The 16,747-nt window shown below is 51.0% G+C and overlaps 2 protein-coding genes across 2 annotated transcripts in view; one reads left to right on the top strand and one right to left on the bottom strand.

The window, feature by feature from the left end:
- Positions 1-621: 621 nt before the first annotated feature.
- On the top strand, positions 622-9,684 carry LOC122394042 (DCC-interacting protein 13-alpha-like). Its single transcript, XM_043390592.1, has 2 exons — positions 622-1,263; positions 5,798-9,684. The coding sequence occupies exons 1-2, from the start codon at positions 1,010-1,012 to the stop codon at positions 6,501-6,503; spliced, it is 960 nt and encodes a 319-aa protein (XP_043246527.1). The 5' UTR covers positions 622-1,009; the 3' UTR covers positions 6,504-9,684.
- Positions 9,685-13,022: 3,338 nt separating this feature from the next.
- The window catches only part of LOC122394030 (Na(+)/H(+) exchange regulatory cofactor NHE-RF1-like), a 34,701-nt gene continuing 30,976 nt past the window's right edge, over positions 13,023-16,747 (bottom strand). Inside the window, exon 4 of the mRNA XM_043390568.1 lies at positions 13,023-15,535. Within this exon, the coding sequence (XP_043246503.1) occupies positions 15,293-15,535 (243 nt within the window). The 3' untranslated portion in view covers positions 13,023-15,292. The remainder of the gene's footprint in view (positions 15,536-16,747) is intronic.

The following is a 16,747-nucleotide window of genomic DNA, read 5'->3' as shown; positions in this document are numbered from 1 at the left end:
ACCTAAGCAATTCGCAGCTTGTAGGAAACCAGCTTTGAGTTGGCAAGACTGCAAATTTTGATTTAGACTTTAGAGGCAAGGATGCTTGAAAAGGTGATCGATCTTAGGTGTCCTAGGATAAGTTTGGAAACGGGATGCACCATTCGATGTGTTTTGGGCTTTGCCAAGTTTCGCGGCGTTACGTGCCTCGTTTTTTTTTTTGCATACACGATCAGTATCTACTTTTGGGATTTTCGGTCAGGCAAGGTCCCCGTCCCCCCCTATCGAAAACCCGTGGCGCCGCCCCTGGTCACTTGTAAACCAAAATCGAATTAAAAACTTTTTATTTGGTCTGGCTACCTCGCCAACGTCTTAACTGGATCGTTTAGTAGCTTTTAATTGGGCACTGCCCACGTTGTCTGTCTAGCTTTTCGTGTCATAGACACTGTCTATGACACGAGAAGAGGCTGCTGACATCGTTTGTCGCGGTTGGATAATACCAATCCACTCGATCGCACTTTCCCTGGCCCACCTCTCCCACCAGGCGAGACTTTGCCCGGCACAGCCGTCGCCTCAGTGCCTCGGGCGGTGACCCGTTCAAAGGGGCTCACAATTCGTATGGTGCCGTGGCTCTCAAACCAACAGTGAAACGCAAAGGCTCACTTTCCATATAAGGCGAACGGCTGATTCTGGCGCCGGGGCTTCATTCATGCTAAGGCGCCCAATCACAGCGCCGCATTTCAGTTAGTGTCGGGCGCAAAAGCTACTATGCTCCGCCCCTCCATCACGTGACCCTGCCCTCACGTGGCCTCAGTCACGTGGTGTTTCCACTTCTTGGCGCATGGCGGCGCTAGTCTCGCAGGGGCGGTGGTAGCTTGCTCCCCCGCCGTCCGGGGGTGATGGGTAGCAACTGCTGGTGACTGTACCTACTAAGCTGGTTCCCAAACATCAAAAGCCATAATACGATTTTATCTCTTTATTTCAACTTTTATTCAACTTTATTTTAGCTTTGGTAACTGGTCATGTAACCATGAATAAGCATGTGCGATTTGCGATTAGTTGTAATTTCTGTTGCGTTTTCCGCAGATCGGTGATCCTCCAGGCGATGAACGACCGTCAGAGGGACCAGTGGCTGGCCGCCATCGGACACATCGTCAAAACCGGCGGATACGTGCGCCGCCCGTCCGGCTCGGAGAAAATCGGCTCGCCCGGCGCCGGTTCGATCCTCTCCGGGGTCAGCCAGTTTTTCGCCGATAAGCTGCAGCACCATACCACAGATGGCAGGTACGCGAATGATTGATATCGCTGAATAATCGCTATTGGATGTCGCACTAATCAAATGGTGCGAGTGGAAACTTCCTCGATCTCTCAGCGCGTTAGATAGATAGAGATTCGTGAAAAGTTTTTTTTTTCGTACATGTTCAAAAGCGTCGCTTCAAGGCAAATCATTTTGAACATTTAATGTGACCATCCCACCTTAACATTACTTTTGAGTTGAGATAGCCAAATTGGTGGTCATGGCCTGCAAATACCGGTTTGGGCACTCACAACATCGAAAAATGCTTTAATTCGGAGATATGGAATTTCAAACTTGCAGTTTTCGGATTCTTAGGGGCTAATGCATTGAGATGCCCCCTTAGAATTTGTGACGTCAGCGGTGATCTAACGATTTTAAAACGTTATACTAACATCTTTGTGAAGCAGTGATGGTATATGCTATTTGCACGCAACATTTGCCGCAAACGCCGCACTTTCAAAATGAAGTCGCTAGAAACAGCGGAGATCCCAAAAAAGTAAACAAAAGTAAAAGTCTAATATCTTGAAAACCGGTGAATATTTTCGGTGAAATTTGGTAGATATTCGTTTTTGCTCTTTCTGAACCGAGCGACATCACTTTCATGCCAATTCATTAACTTTTTTGAAGGTGGGAGGGTCCCTTTAGTTGAATCGGGCTTTGCTTGCAGCAACGGATGACAGGTCCCTGACCTTTGCGTTTAACGCATTTGGCGCTGTTTGCCCGCCGATAACCACCCATATTTCTGTTCGCATGCAAACAGCGACTAGTGTTTACCAACGCTGCCAACGTTTGTTTCGTTTTGTCCGATTGCCGTCTATTTATGTCTGACGCCATCGCATCAGTGTGCTTTGCATCACCAATCATCAGCCAATACGAGTCGTATCGCAGAATACATACCTGCGGGGTCACCACTCAGACTAGCCTATCGGACCAGCTGTGGCCTCTCTTGTGTGTCAGACGGGAACGCCGCAGGGTGGTCCGATAGGCCCTAATCCACCGATAAGTGTTATAGTTCCGCGGCTTTGCAGGCCGGCGTTGCGTCATGACTCATGAGAGTACATAGGCGGGCCGGGAGAGCTCTGTGATACATCTGATGTATCCGCCCGCCTCGACCCTGTCCCGAGTTAGTCATGCTCGATGAATTCTTGGGGTGTGGCTGGTTTGGTATACATGTACTGGGATTGATTCGTCAGCTGGGAAAAGATAAACAGAAATCCTTGCACGGTTGAGGAAAAACGCAGATGATCTGTTGCAGCTGAAGCCCGTTATTTCTCGACACCTTCAATCCACCAACCATTCTCGTTATCCCTCCCCCTGTCGGAAGTTTGCGAAGCGCGCTGTTTTTCTATTTTCTGTTACCGTAATCACGGCGTTGCGTGAGCGCGCACCCTGTATCCTCTGGTGGACGACTGTTCCACGCCGCTGTGGGGCTGCTCCCGCGCCTAATGCCATAACAAGTCCATTGTCCTCTGGTTGACGCTCGTGCCTACGCGTATCTACTGTGTGGAGAATGCTGCTGTTGGCGTTAATGACGATCGGGAGTTAGGTTTCGTCCCACAAATTATGTTTCCATTTTGTGTGAAACTGGGCATGAATCACGTATTTTTGCTTCTTGAAGTAAATGCTATATGCAGTGCTAGATGTAGAGTAGTAAAGTAATCTTAGTGCTGCCGGCTGTCTTCCGTCTCGTGGGCTGTTACGCAACACGCACGCATTTATCTACAATCTCCATTGCAAACAGGGCCTATTTTAAGACAATTTGACTGGGGTGGCCAGGCAGTGGTGGCGCCTCTGTCTCTTGTGTGGGCGCCCCCCCCCCCTCCCACCGAAATGCTGATGTGCGCAGCATTTCGATGGGGGGGGGGCGACACAATCGAGTCTCAGAATCTTTTATTTGTGACGGTAGTACGTAAGGGCTAATGTTTCGGGAAAGTGTCTGGAGGCGTTTATTGGCATAGTTTTTTTTTTCTAACATAGCCCTTTCGGGCGCTGCATGGAAAGAATTCAGCCAAAAGTCGGCTGTGCATGGTGCAACCCCCTTTCGTCAGAGAACTTTTACTGCTTATGCCGATGGCCCTAAAATCCCCCCCCCCCGATCCGTCCATGATAAACAAAACACCTTCCCATCCCAAGGCAGCGGCGTCACTCGAGGTCACTTAACCGGTCGCCAGGATAGGGGAGGGGGGTCAAACGGACCCCTCTCGTTTTTTCGCGAATAACTCGCGTAAAAAGCGACCGATCGCGACGAAACTTTTGGTACCCTCACGATAATCAATTTTACACCTACCCTGAAAATTTTATGACCCTGACCCTAATGACCTTTGACCAGTGACCTACTTTTCAAGACCATGTTTGGTCGGAATCGCGATTCGGCGTGTCGGCTCGCATTAGGCGCGCGTTTGCAGTCTTTTCGTGGTTTCAAGCGTTCAAGCATGTGATATGATGTTGCTCCCATGCCAGCATTAGGGTGGGTGTCAAGGTCACTGGAAGGTCAGGTCAGGTCATTGATCTTTGATGTCCTCAGTTCACTTTTTGGAGTTTTACTTGTTTCTAGGCTAGTTTTTGGAGCTGAATTCGAATTTAGCAATCATTTGAACATTAACGATGTAGTTTTGGTGCCTTCACTACATGTTACGAAGCTGTCAGAGGCGGTTGCCACTTACTACGAATACCCGGCAAAACCCTTACCGGTTGACCTGACCTGACCTGACCCGACCTGGCCTAAATGCATGAAGAATCATCTATGATCATAACTAACATGATATTCGTCATCAGCACCCCGAAAAACCCCATAGGAGCCACCCTTTACGACGTTCAAACAGGTCCCGATTTTCTCGACTTTTGGGTCATTGATCTGACCTGGAAGGTCAACCGATGACCTAGGACCTTAAAATTGGATATCATCGGCTTTCTCTCGTCACGGGCAACACGCTCGTTTTTTCCGCGAAGCTCTAGCTCAATCAGGGGCAAAACGGCAAGGTGGGGGGTCTAACGCCCCCCCCCCCCTTCCCCTATACGTCCGCGGCTGGAAAAACACCAATACGGGCGAGGATTAAACCGCCGCCCGCCAGATTTTTCTCTTGGAAATACCCTCGTCAGAAGCAATGCGTGCACGTGCGTTTGAAAATCCGCTGTTGATCACGCGGCCAGTCTCAAAGCCACATCACAATTCAATTTTGCGGCCAATATCTCGCCACGCCACTGCCTCGAGACGCTCTCCAGATTTTGAAGAGCTTATGGCTCTGTAATGCCAAGAAAGATGCATTGGTGACCACTGACCAGTGTTGTAATTTGTATATTGCTATTTGTCATCGATGCGCCATTGATACCTCAACCGAGATATCTTCTCAGTTGTGGTAAGGCGCCTGAATAGTAGGACAATCCAGTAGCGGTATGGCGTCCCTGAGGGGCGCCCCAGTAGTGACAGGGCGCTCCAGTCTCGGTAGGGCGCCCCAGGCGTGACGGGGCACCCCTCAGTAGTGTAATGAAGCCCCAGTAGCGGCATTGAGCCCAAACAGCGGTGGGCGATCCACTGGTTGTAAGGCGTCTCAGTTGTGGCATAGCGCCCCAGTAGTGGCAGTAAGGGCGAGTTAGTTACTTGACTTATTGCTAGAGTAAATGCGCCCCAGTAGTGGTACGGCACCTCAGTTGTGGTAAGGTGCACCCGTTGTGATAGGGCGCCCCAGCTGTGTCAGGGCGCCCAGTGATGGTAGGGCGCCCCGGTTGTAGCAGGGCGCCGGAGTAGTGGTAGGGCGCCCAAGTAGTGGTGGGCGCCCCAGTGGTGGTAGGGCGCCTCGTGGCGGTAGGGTGCACCAGAAACTTAGGGCGCCCCAGCACCAGCGGAACGTCACAGTAGTGTTACGACGCCGCAGTAGTGGTACGGCGTCCCATTTCTGATAGGGCGCCCAAAGGTGGTTGGCGCCCCAATCGTGTCTGGGCGCCCCAATGTTGATAGGACACTTCAGTCGTGGTAGGCGCCCAAGTGCTGGTAGGGCGCCCCATTGCCGGTAGTGTGTCCCAATCGAAGTAGGGCGCCACAGTTGCACTTGCGGCAGGGCACCCCCAGTAGTGAGAGGGCACCCCCATTGGTGGTGGTGGCGCCTCAGTGAGCCCTTTTCCCCCTGTCAAGCTGAGTTGCGCCCCAAGAATGTGTCGCATCCGTGATTGTCGGCAGCCAATATATGTGGGCGGACTTTTGGGCTGTTTTTCACTGGGGTGGCAAAGTAAGACGACTGGGGTGGAAAACCGCACCACTGGGGTGGGTTTTGCCACCCCAGTTAACATGTTAAAATAGGCCCTGATTGCAAATGCTGTACTCGTGTCAATCTATATACCCTGCGTGTCAATGACTTCGCCATTGTTCGGTCCCTATACCCATCTTAACATGTATCTGTATCGTCACCAAATTACCATGGGTTTTGTCTCCTTTCTTCATTGGCATGCCTTGTGCATCTGCGATTCTGATGTAGTTTGTTCATCCATTTCTGTAGTAACCGTCTTCTCCGTTTGTTCCTCCCGCAGCCGGTCTCGCGGCGCCGACACCCCCGACTCTCTGAGCGCCGACGCTCCGATCGTGTTCGAGCTGCCCTGGTCGCCCGACGAGCAGGCGGCCGCCGACGTGGCCGACGCGCCGCCCTTTGCCGGCCAGACGTTCGACGCCCGCTTCCTGGGCTCGATGGAGGTACAGGCCGACCGCGGGCACCGTCTTGTCTCAGAGGTAATCCGTCAGATCCAGACCGCTCGCGCCCAGCACCGACTGGCGGACGCGGCTCGCTGTCGACTGGAGGTGGGTCTAAACGAGCTTCGTGTCACCGAACCGGGTGAGACAGGCCGGCTGCGAGCGCTGTACCCATTCCACCACATCTCGTTCTGGGCGCCGCACCTGGAGAACGACCGCCTGTTGGGCATGATCACCCTGACTCCCGGCCAGGCGCTGTTCTGTCACGTGTTTGAGACAGAAGTGGCGGGTCAGCAGGTTTGCTCTGCCCTGACTCACGCCACCACAGCTGCCTACCGGCGCCATCGCGAGGCCGATCTGCTTCTGCAGAACGTGCGCCGTGAGGAGGAACCCCAGCTGACCGCCGACGGAGCGGCTCTGATCCTGCCGCCGGCCGGTCCTGAGGAAACCCCGCCGGAGGTGGAGGAGGGAGAGAAGGAGACAGAAGGAGAGGAGAAGAAGGGGAAGGAGACGGAGGAGATAAAGAAACCGGCCGAGTCGGAGGCCTGATGGAGGCGGAGACGGGGTGGGAGAAGATGGTGGAGACTGAGACACTGAGACAGGTAGACGAAGAGAATTTTAAATAACGGGCTGCGTGAGGCAGGAGCCTGCTGGGAAGAGTTAGAGGGTGTTGGTTTCCGGAGTTCATTGAGAGTGGCTAGGAAGGGAGCATTAGTGATGGACTAGTAAGCTGGTAATCGTAAGAAGTCAGAGAGATGCAGTATTTTGCGATGAGGGGAGGAGAATTACCCTCCAACTCGGAGGATGTGACGCTTGTCACAGTATTTGAGTTCAACTCTTGCTGAAGTCAATGCCTCTGAAGCGGATTCCGCGCTTCTTGCTACGCTTCTTATTCCGCGCTTCTTACTTCTTACGAACCTATCTGAATAAGCTTTAAAGTCGGTTCTCATTTCTTTTTTACTTTTCATATATACTAGTTAGCCATTCTTGCCGAATGATGTTTCGTTGGCATTATCAGCTTTCCGAATTATTTATAGTTCCCGAGAGCATCTTGCGAACTTTTCAGTCAGCTTGTGGTGTCACGCTTCAGTTTCATCTCGTCTTCGTCTAGCGTTTCACTACCGATCTAGTCACCCATCCAGGCAACTACGGTTGTGAATGACATTCCAGCTTGTTTTGTATTATTTGACACGGGAAATCAGGGTTTTTGGTTGCATTCGTATTCTCTTATATCTCAATTTATGGAAACGTACGTTAGCTTACACCATGACAGAGGGAGGCAGAAGGATAGTAATGCCGATACACTGCCTTTGTATTGGGCCCTTCTAACTCTACCTGTGGATAAACACCTGAAGGTTTATTTTCCTTGCATTTATATGTGTATTAGTATTGGCTTTGTTCAAAAGAGGAGATTTTAGTCTGGTGAATGGGTTCAAGCAGCATCTACATATGAATGTGCGCAGGCTTCAAAGGCGTATTTAGGTGTGTTGTGATATTTATCATTCACTGTTTTGCTTCTTTCTCTATCACCGTTCTAATATTCAGTAGAGTACTGGCTGCCGATGACTCAATGCACCGTTGTCACGGCGTTGGGTGTCGTTTTGCAACATGATCAGTTGCACAGGCTGCATTGGCACCAGAGCTATCGGATCTCCCCGAAACGCTATCACGGTTCTCGCCTCGCCTTTGCAATCCGACATGTGCGGAGATTCGCAGCGAGTGAATTAGCACTTGGGACTCAGCTAGAGTTAGAGCTTTTGGGAGAACTATCACTTTCCCCTGGGCACTGCGGATAGACTTTTCGCGATCACTAGCCCGGTACTGTGTTGTAGCAGCAGTGCTTCGCTCTGTTCTAATATCGGGATGTCTATCTCATTCAGTGATGCTTTTGGTCGCACAGAGTGGATCGGGTGGTTCACGCTATTGTATTGTATGGATTATTTGCTGTGTGCTGTGCTGTCATGGATTGTGGTGTGTTTATCTTGACTTCGAGGTGTGATGGCGCAGGAGTTCGAAAGCCCTGTGTTCTGGTGGCAGTGGGGCTGTTTATTTCACTCAGTGTGGGGCCTTCGACGCTTAGTGTAGTTATTTTTATGAATGTGGGGCTTTGGCAGCTGATAATAAGAGACATTTTACACTCCAACCACCGCTTAAAAGTTTCATTTGGTTTATCCTCAGTGTACCTAATAAGAGGCACGGCACTCTGGGAGCACAGTGTTCAATTGTGTGGCATCTAACTACTCGGTGTGCAGTGCCATATACGTATTATTAACACGTCAGCCTGTATACTGACATCAATAGGCGGTCCTCTGTAGGACGTGGTTGAACATTTCAGACCCAGTGAAAGAGGAAAGTCGATATAATTACGCGTTTGGGTTCCTGTCTGGTTACCACTTATTCAGACTTTCATGGCAAACTTTATAAGACGGACACATTTATCTGTGATGGTTAGGTAAACTTTCAGTTGTAGATGAACTATCAATTGTTTGAATGCTTTTTACATTGCTGTGACTCTTTTATCGGAGACGTTGTCTCTAAACTATTTATTTTATCCCTAACCCTATTCCTGGCGGGGGGGGCCTCAGGAGCCCCCCCCTGAGGTTTTTTGGTTATTTCTCCCAAACGCGTTGAGCTAGGAAGCTCAAATTTTCTGACTTTTCCTAAAAGGCTTCTACGCAACATGTCTGAAAATTTTGAGTTGATCTGACCTCAGGTCAGGTCACCAGAGGCGGTTTGGTGACCCTACCTCAGAAAAGTTTGCAATCACGCCAGAGCTAGAGTTTTTGACCGATCAATTTCTTCTCTTCAGGCTTTAGTTAGGGTACCAGTATGTGCAATTTGTATATCTCGGAATTTTGATATCGGTGACCTAAGGTCAGGTCAGTTTCGCGACCTCCCCATTATAAGTCAATGGGGGAAAAATCAACTCCCTGTTTTTACCACTAAAACGGGTCGGAATGGCCCCATATACCATACATGACTTCATATACGATCAACATTCACTACCTTGAGGTCTGTTTTGCTGTTGGGCAGCTGTGAGGTCATGTGACGTCATCAAAGGTCACCAAAGGTTTTTGGCCAATAACTCCGTACAGGAACAAGATACAGACGCGTGGATGGTCTCATTGTGTTCAGATCGTCAAGACGCATCGAATGATATACATGATGACCTCGAGGTCACGTGACCTGAGGTCAACCTTTGACCTTGACCTTTCGAGGTCAACATATATGCCATTCGATGCGGATTGACGAGAGGATCACGATGATGCCCTTAGTTTGTTCCTATCTTGACTAATTCGAAAGTTATTCGAGAAAAACTCTCCATATCTAGCGCCGCCATTTTGACTTTTTCGACCCCTGTGACGTCATCTTTGACCTGACCTGAAAATGACCTTAGTAAAAATTGTAGACCTTGTCCATGCGTATCCGATGCCGTTTACCGCTTGTCGCTATCTTGCTTCGTTCTCGAGATCTCAGGGGGGGGGGGCCGAATCGGCCCCCCCCCGCCAGTTTCTTGTCCCGGCGGAGCCCGCCAGGAATAGGGTTAAGGTGGGGTTAAGTAGTTTACAGGCCGGTGAGTGGTGAATAATGTAGTCAACATAACGGTAACCTGTGATTTTGGTGTCCTCATATGAACCTTGGTTTTGGGTCGTGCTTTTATGCTGCTACCAAATATCACGTCAATGTAACACCTGCTTATGTGACACGTCACCGTCAATAAAGGGATACCAAGCAACTGCGTTTTTAGCCGGATTGTTCGGTCCTTTTCGTTGGGGAGGGGGGAGGGGGAGGGATGCTCATCAAGCAAACGCAGAACTGAGAACTTATTTTAAGTTGAAGTCCAGCATACCTAAGTACCATTTACCAGTTATATGAGATGGTCTGTTATCATTTACCTACCAATATGTTTCGTGCCAACGGCCTCGAATGTATGTAAATGTTGCATTTCTTCAGCTATTTATCACTACCACCCACAAGCCATGGTGTCTGGCTTGTTGCATCCCCGTAATCGTCATCTCCATCCCCTGCCTCCGACATACACCTGTATCGCAAATCCTCCGTGCTCCTTGCCCTCCCTGGCTCCTTCTCCCCTCTCCTTTCCCTTCTCCTCTCCTTTCCTCCCTCCCCTCTCCTCCTCTCCCCCTTCTTCCCTCTCCCCTCTCCATTTTGCTGCCGGCGGACCACGCTCGTGGTTCGTGCCGATCGCATGGCCGACGGCCGTCTATTCAAACTGTGAAGGTCGGCTTTGGCTGCCGGGCAACAGTGTGGCGAGTTCTCGTGAACCAGTACTCTCCCCGTATTGTGCCACGGCGTCAGCCATCTCCGATTGAGATGGAGACCACTCTCAGTGTAAAACCAGACTAACTTTAACGCCTATTTCCCACGTCCCAATCAGTCAATCATTCACGGTCATAACGTCAACCCCAGAGCAGTGATCCCACGAACATTGTGAAACACTTCGACGGGTGGGTGCCGCTGACCTGGGGTGTGGCGTGACCCTCTGGTCACCTTGAGAGTTACGTGTCCACGCCCTGGCCTGGTCAGTGGTCACAGTTCTCACACGGGCCTTGGTCACGCGGTGAGCGGGCGTGTGAGATTCTGTGCGACTGGACACGTGCTGAAGGGTCGGCTGAGCGCCCACCGAGACGGAATGTCTGGGTTTTACGCATGAATGCCTGTGAGTTAAGTCTGCTGCGGATGAATGATTACATTAGACGTCTAATTGATAATGTTTTGACACGAACCATAGATTCATTAAAATCTATTAATATCATGCAAGCGAACACTAACGCTAGAGAGTCGAATAGAGCATCCATGACCTAAATGTAACACCCTTTCTCTGTCCAGCCTGCCTTGCCTCCCCCCACCCGGATGCAAATGGAGGCGATCGGTCTCGACAATTAGCGACACAGTAGCGGCTCCGACCGACAGCGGTGTTCGGGCGACCGACCACGGTCCGTCATTTCAGTGATTGGTCAGTGTCTCCGCCGAGTCGGGTCGGGCGGGGTGACAAGACGGGGAACGGGGCTGAGGGCCACTACCGCCCCGGTTGGAGATAAAGTTGGAGGACTCACTCAGACGTTCTTGTGTGTACTTAACCCAAGTCAGGTGCCCGTTTGGTGCTAATCTGAGACGTTATAACTTATATGTAGGCAAAAGTAAAATACATGTCCGACAGATGAGCAAGGTCGGGCGTGAAGATCGAAACGGACAAATTGGATCAGACCTCACCTAAACGATCGGTATTACCGTCATTATCTACGCCGCGCCCATTAGCTATTTAGCCCTGCCCGCCCGCTGATTTATCGAGAAAGCCCGTTCATCTCCGCGTGTCCCGTGTCCGTCAAATCGCCTCAAACTTCTGAGGGGTCTGAGCCGGTAGGCGGGGACCCATCAATCCAAGGGGAACCAAGGGGCTACCTCACTCCTTTTGAAATGGAAGGGCGCCATTAGTTTCACCCAACGTCAGCTTTCTACGAGCGAAAAGCGGGACAGCGAGGACTTGGGATGGAATTTGAGGGTGCATAAAACAATAAGAAAATATTCCTGTTCTCTGGGGCGAATATGTAGGTGGATACTTGTCTGGGGTAGAGCTTTACACTAAATGCTCCCGGCTGCTAAGAGACGGATATAACTATGATTGGGACATAACTTTGTTTCGCGACCGCTGGTTTTGAACTGGGCAATAAGTTTATTTCAAGCGATTCTACTTCATGGATACCTAAATCATATCACACAAGTTTGACCTAAGTTCACGTGGTTTGTGAGTTCAATCAAGACTTCCCTCACGTGATTTCAGGTCACGGGTTCTCCATGGGGCTCAAACGAGCTCGGAATAATGATGTCAGGCAGTAAATGCATTGGGAGGCGTCCGGCCGCTAACTTTTGTAAGTGAAGAAGCTAACTCTGAAATCATAATCAGTGAAATAGTCAGCCAAGCTAATAGCGTGGCTAGCAACGCTGTCAGATATCCTTCATTGTATCCATGTAAAGCCTCGAGTTCACCTATAAGGATTTATGGAGACACTGAACCTCCTTTTCTCTCCCTACAGGCTATCATAATTTTGTTTTCGGCCTCACGTCAACTTCGATGGTTCGCGATTGAGTTCCGTGACCTAAGAGGTCGAATGTCGTTTTCTGGTCGTTCAAGGCGTCAGGCGTGGCTGTCCATGGCTTACAAACGCAACAGTGACTGGCCCGGGAAATTCGTGGATTGACGGCTATTTTACGCCTAGTTGTGATTTGTTGCCCGATGTTAAAGCATGTGCACCGACCATTTATGGATTATCTTATGAAATGCGGACACGCCCACTAATGTCAAGACCACGCGATTTGCAATGATGCAACTTAATTGATAGTAGCACTGACATTCACTCCATGGCTGCTTATACGCCAGGGTAGCGATGTGGGTTCTCTCCTTTTCGGGGTTAATTGATTCGGTGAATTGCAATTTGCAACTTCTCCGATTTGCGACAGTAACCACAAAAGACACGCTGCAGTTTATAATGAATGTGCGTCTTGTTTATAATACAGGTTCAGATGTGAGGCTGCGACCAAGTCGTCACCAGACGAAGTGCTGCGCGTCGCATAATGAATGCCATTATATTATCGCGATGGATCGGATCCAGACTGTGTAACAGTTCTCAAAAGTTCTCTCAGAACCTGCTTATCTACTTATCTGTCGTGGTACATTGGTTTGCTTCATTCGTCACCCGCTTCCCCAAGCGACCTCCCAGTAGTCAGTGGCTACTGGCTGTCCCACTTCTCCAAGCGTCTCTCCATTCTGAAATCGATGTATGGATCCACTGCCTTCAATGGATCCGAAGTCGAGCCATCTGGCATGCACACCTCGTGTGTTTCACCGGTACTATGTATAGGTAATTAATTTCCAGCCGTTTGGTCGGCGCGTACGAAAACAAAACCCGCCCTGGCAAGCCTGTTGTCTTCGGCGGCCCGGGCCATCTGTGCACTTTCCTTTATTGAAAGCGAACTTGATCCCATTTCTGCATTAGAACCTACTCATACGGACGTTTCGTTCACCTGTCCGCTTCCTGTCAGACGCGGGTTGGATCGGCAAAAATAAATGTATTTACAAACTGATTAATACAATCGTATGCTTGAAGACAGTCACGGACGTCCACATACAGTAATCACACCAAGTGCGGGGCGATGCAGGGGTCAGTTCCTGCTACACTGCCCTGTCAAGCGCCGTTCCGTGCACACACACACACACATACAAACAGAACAAACGTTTACAAACGAAACGGGCGGGGCCACTCACCCCGGTGGTTCACAGATGTGCGGTAATGGAGCTAAATTAGAGTTTGGAAACGAAGTAGCGACCGAGAATCTACAGTCCAGCGTCATGAAGCTGGATTAACAATCCTACATGATCGCACGATCAAGCTGATTTCAACGAGTTCTCGGAATTATTTTGGAGCTAGTAGGTTTATAAACTGCTATCTGCCAATTTTAGGATAGTCCAGTCTAGCTTCATAAAGACGAATTGGGGTACAACTCTCAGCATAGGGGAATGAGATAGATAAATGTTGAAATACGCACGCATACCACGGCGAGCTGGGCGGTATTGCCTGATATTGTTTGCGCTACACAGCGGAGGACGGTCATGGCAGCGGGGAGAACCGTGCTCCTCGCCAGGGGTTCACACCGAGAGATTGGTCGTGGGTATCTGGGTACGAAGCTAGCCAAGGTACAAACAGCCGGGTACAGTTAAGGCTCGGACGCTTCAGTCAGGCGGCACCGGGAGGCCCGAAAGCCTCAGACGGGCCACGACCGAGCGCTGGTTGGGCACTGTTGCTGATATGTAACTATTCGAGCCGGAGCGGCGTAACGGCCCCGACCGTCCGCTATGTACACACAGACATACACGCGCGCACACACACACGTGTACACAAACGCTACAGAATGTGCGCACGACGGCGGGCGCACACGGAAACATTGTGCGCGAACACACGCAGAAACGCACGGTGACTGCGGTGGCTGTGGAACGGAAAGTGTGACGTGACAGACGGTCATGTCATGTGACGTTCGGCCACATCAGCGCACGTCACGAGCCGTCACATCGGGTCACCTTGTGTCACGTTTTGTGACGCAACGGGCGACAACAGTACGTGACGTGACGCGGCGCGCCGCAGCTGACAGACAAGCTCACTGGCGGCGACAGGCTGGTACCGAATCGGACGTCGAGTTCTCCCCTAACGCAAAGCTAGCCAGTAGTGCAACACACCCAACCACAGCGCTTGTAGAGCGGACGGACATCGAACACACTGACACTGCAAACGTTAACAACATCAGCACCCTCGCTCACAGGCATTCAGAACCCTAGCCGACGCACACTGCCTAATCACGGTGATCATTTTCCAATCGAAGCCCGGGGCTTAGAACCTTATACGCGCATTGGCCCGTTTATTTATCATGGCCCCAAACCAGCGAGAGAGCAGACGGGACGGCACGAAGCGACAGAACGATGACCAGCAGGTCAGAGGTGGAACGTCACACTGGGAATGTCGTTCGGGGGCCTACCGTTCGCAGTGAAACATCACGCTGTAGTGTAAGCTTGCCGCAGTTGCGCACGCGTTCTTGCGTACGAGGAGAGACCACGTTATGGTGTACAGTTTATTTACAAAGGAAGCATTTGGCACTTGAATGTTAGTGATTAGTACGGAAAATGTCACTGGAATGCTTCATTGGAAAATGAGCAAATTAGGGTCACAGTAACTGCAGATAAAAAAAAACTGCGGCACGTTTAATTGTAACGCTATTTATTCGCACTATTAGTCTAGACTGATCGCAGAACTGTCTTTAATTTCGTAGCAGCGATACAATATTGGTATCCTGGTAGTAACAACCACAATTACAATGAAGTGCTCCGATAGACAAATCTAAGTGGACATTTGGTCCGTAATGAATACATGACCACAACACGGGCTGCCAACGCACGCTGGCATCGCTACGCCTAACATTGAACGTCAATGTGATATCCGCCGTCTCTCTCCACCTAAAGCTGCACAGCTGACTGACCGGCGGCTCGCCCACACCGTGCCGGGGATAGGACATCTCCAGTCCCGATCGTACAGAGACCACGGCACGATGCGCTTGTTGGACTCGGTGCTGCTCTGAGCTATGTGGACCCCTGGTCTTCACGCGAATTGGAGCTCACTCTCCCTTGCAGTTCCAAACTCAAAGAGCGGACGCTTTCCTGGAACCACGACAACCGCTTGGTCCTGCCATTGCATCCAGTCACCCTTACCTCACTCTCTCGCCCAACACTGACCAGGGGAGCCAAGCCCCGCCTTCCCCATCTCTCAACACCCGCTCTACATATTCTGCACTATCTGGTGCCGCTGCTTGAAGGTGAGGTTGTCGTTGCGCGGGTCGTGACGCTTCTTGCTCTTGAGATACTCGCGCATCTCGGCAGCAGTCATGTTCAGCTTGAGGCCGAACTTGTCCGTTTCGGCAGCCGTGGAGCCCGACTCGGCCGATTTAGCCGACTCGACGGTGCTCGTGGAGCCGGCGGACGGGGCCGGGGACGGCTGGGTGCGCTCTGAGCCCGACTCCACCTGCGGCAGACGCGGCAGAACGGCGTCAGTGGGATGTGGGACAGAACGACGCAACGGAAGCAAGGAAGTTGCGTCATTCTGATGGGCGTTCTGATCAAGACTTAGATGGGCAGAATTAATGACATGATCAGTAGCCACCGTCCTTTTCCTTAATTCGTTTTAGTGCCCTAGTCCAGGGCATTAAAATGCGTAGCTGGCACTGAGTCTGTCTGACAACATATAATGAACATGATTATGAACGGTGAAAATAGTAAAGCAGTCAGCGCAGAACCATTTTCCGGGAAGATATAAAGGATTTGTGATTAGTTGGCTGGGAATTTCATGACAGGGAAAACTGCCTGTGGTTGTTGAGCAACATTAATGTTTTATTCAGCGCTCTAACAATCCCTAGCCATCAGAATCGTGTGCATCCCACCTTTCCGTTTCCACAATTTTCCCCCAAAACCAAACAATAAACATGACTCACCCAACCACAACCCATTACGCCCACACACCCCCACACCACGTGGAGCGAACAGCTGGTAGCCGGTTGGGGCGAAAGTATAACACCAGCCGCGATTGAGCGCACATGCCTCGTCCAGCCGGCGCGCGCGGCAAACCGACAGACCAGCTGGACACTCAAACGGCAGGTGGGACTGGCGGTTGGAACCCCGGGCCTACCCAGCCGGCCAGGCGTGGGGTAGGGGACAGGTGATGGGTGCAGGTGAGTCACAAGGCCATCGGGACGGGGTCTCCGCGAAGCCGATGCTCGAGGGCGATACGTCAGACCCGCGGCCTCCATCGGGACTCCCATGATCGTGATACGGCAGGTGGCGTGGGGCACGGGGGAATGTTACGCGGAATGGGAATGGCGCAGTGAGTGCGACACTGGTGGCGTATCGCTGCTTGGTGCGTCTCAGCAATGTCGAAGGTGAATGTAGATGGATAGGACTGTGATATGGTTCGTGGGAGTTCGCGGACAAGACAAGAGTTCGTCTATCATACAGGCAGGCATTCAATCACATAACAGCACATCCACATTGAACCCAATAGGTACTAGAGGAGGTAAGTGCGCATCAATAAATCAGGCTATCATAGAGGATAACCTAACGCACGGGACACGTCAGCCGTGAGGACGGCGCGGCGGTTCCGAGGGGCGCGGAGTCGGATGGCGAACGGAAGGAAATCGCGGCAGGACTGAGTCAGGCTCTCACATCCTGTGTCCAGCGGCTG

This window comes from Amphibalanus amphitrite, unplaced genomic scaffold, assembly GCF_019059575.1.
Source record: "Amphibalanus amphitrite isolate SeventyFive unplaced genomic scaffold, NRLGWU_Aamphi_draft 000569F_arrow, whole genome shotgun sequence".
NCBI classification, from domain to species: Eukaryota; Metazoa; Arthropoda; class Thecostraca; order Balanomorpha; family Balanidae; genus Amphibalanus; species Amphibalanus amphitrite.
The sequence above is the reverse complement of the archived record's forward strand: the minus strand, read 5'-3'. Positions and strand labels throughout refer to the sequence as shown.

Coding starts and splice junctions, on each gene's coding strand:
- LOC122394042 (XM_043390592.1), top strand. CDS start 1,010: ATGAATAAGCATGTGCGATTTGCGATTAGTTGTAATTTCTGTTGCGTT. Junction 1,264..5,797: donor CACCATACCACAGATGGCAG/GTACGCGAATGA, acceptor TTCCTCCCGCAG/CCGGTCTCGCGGCGCCGACA.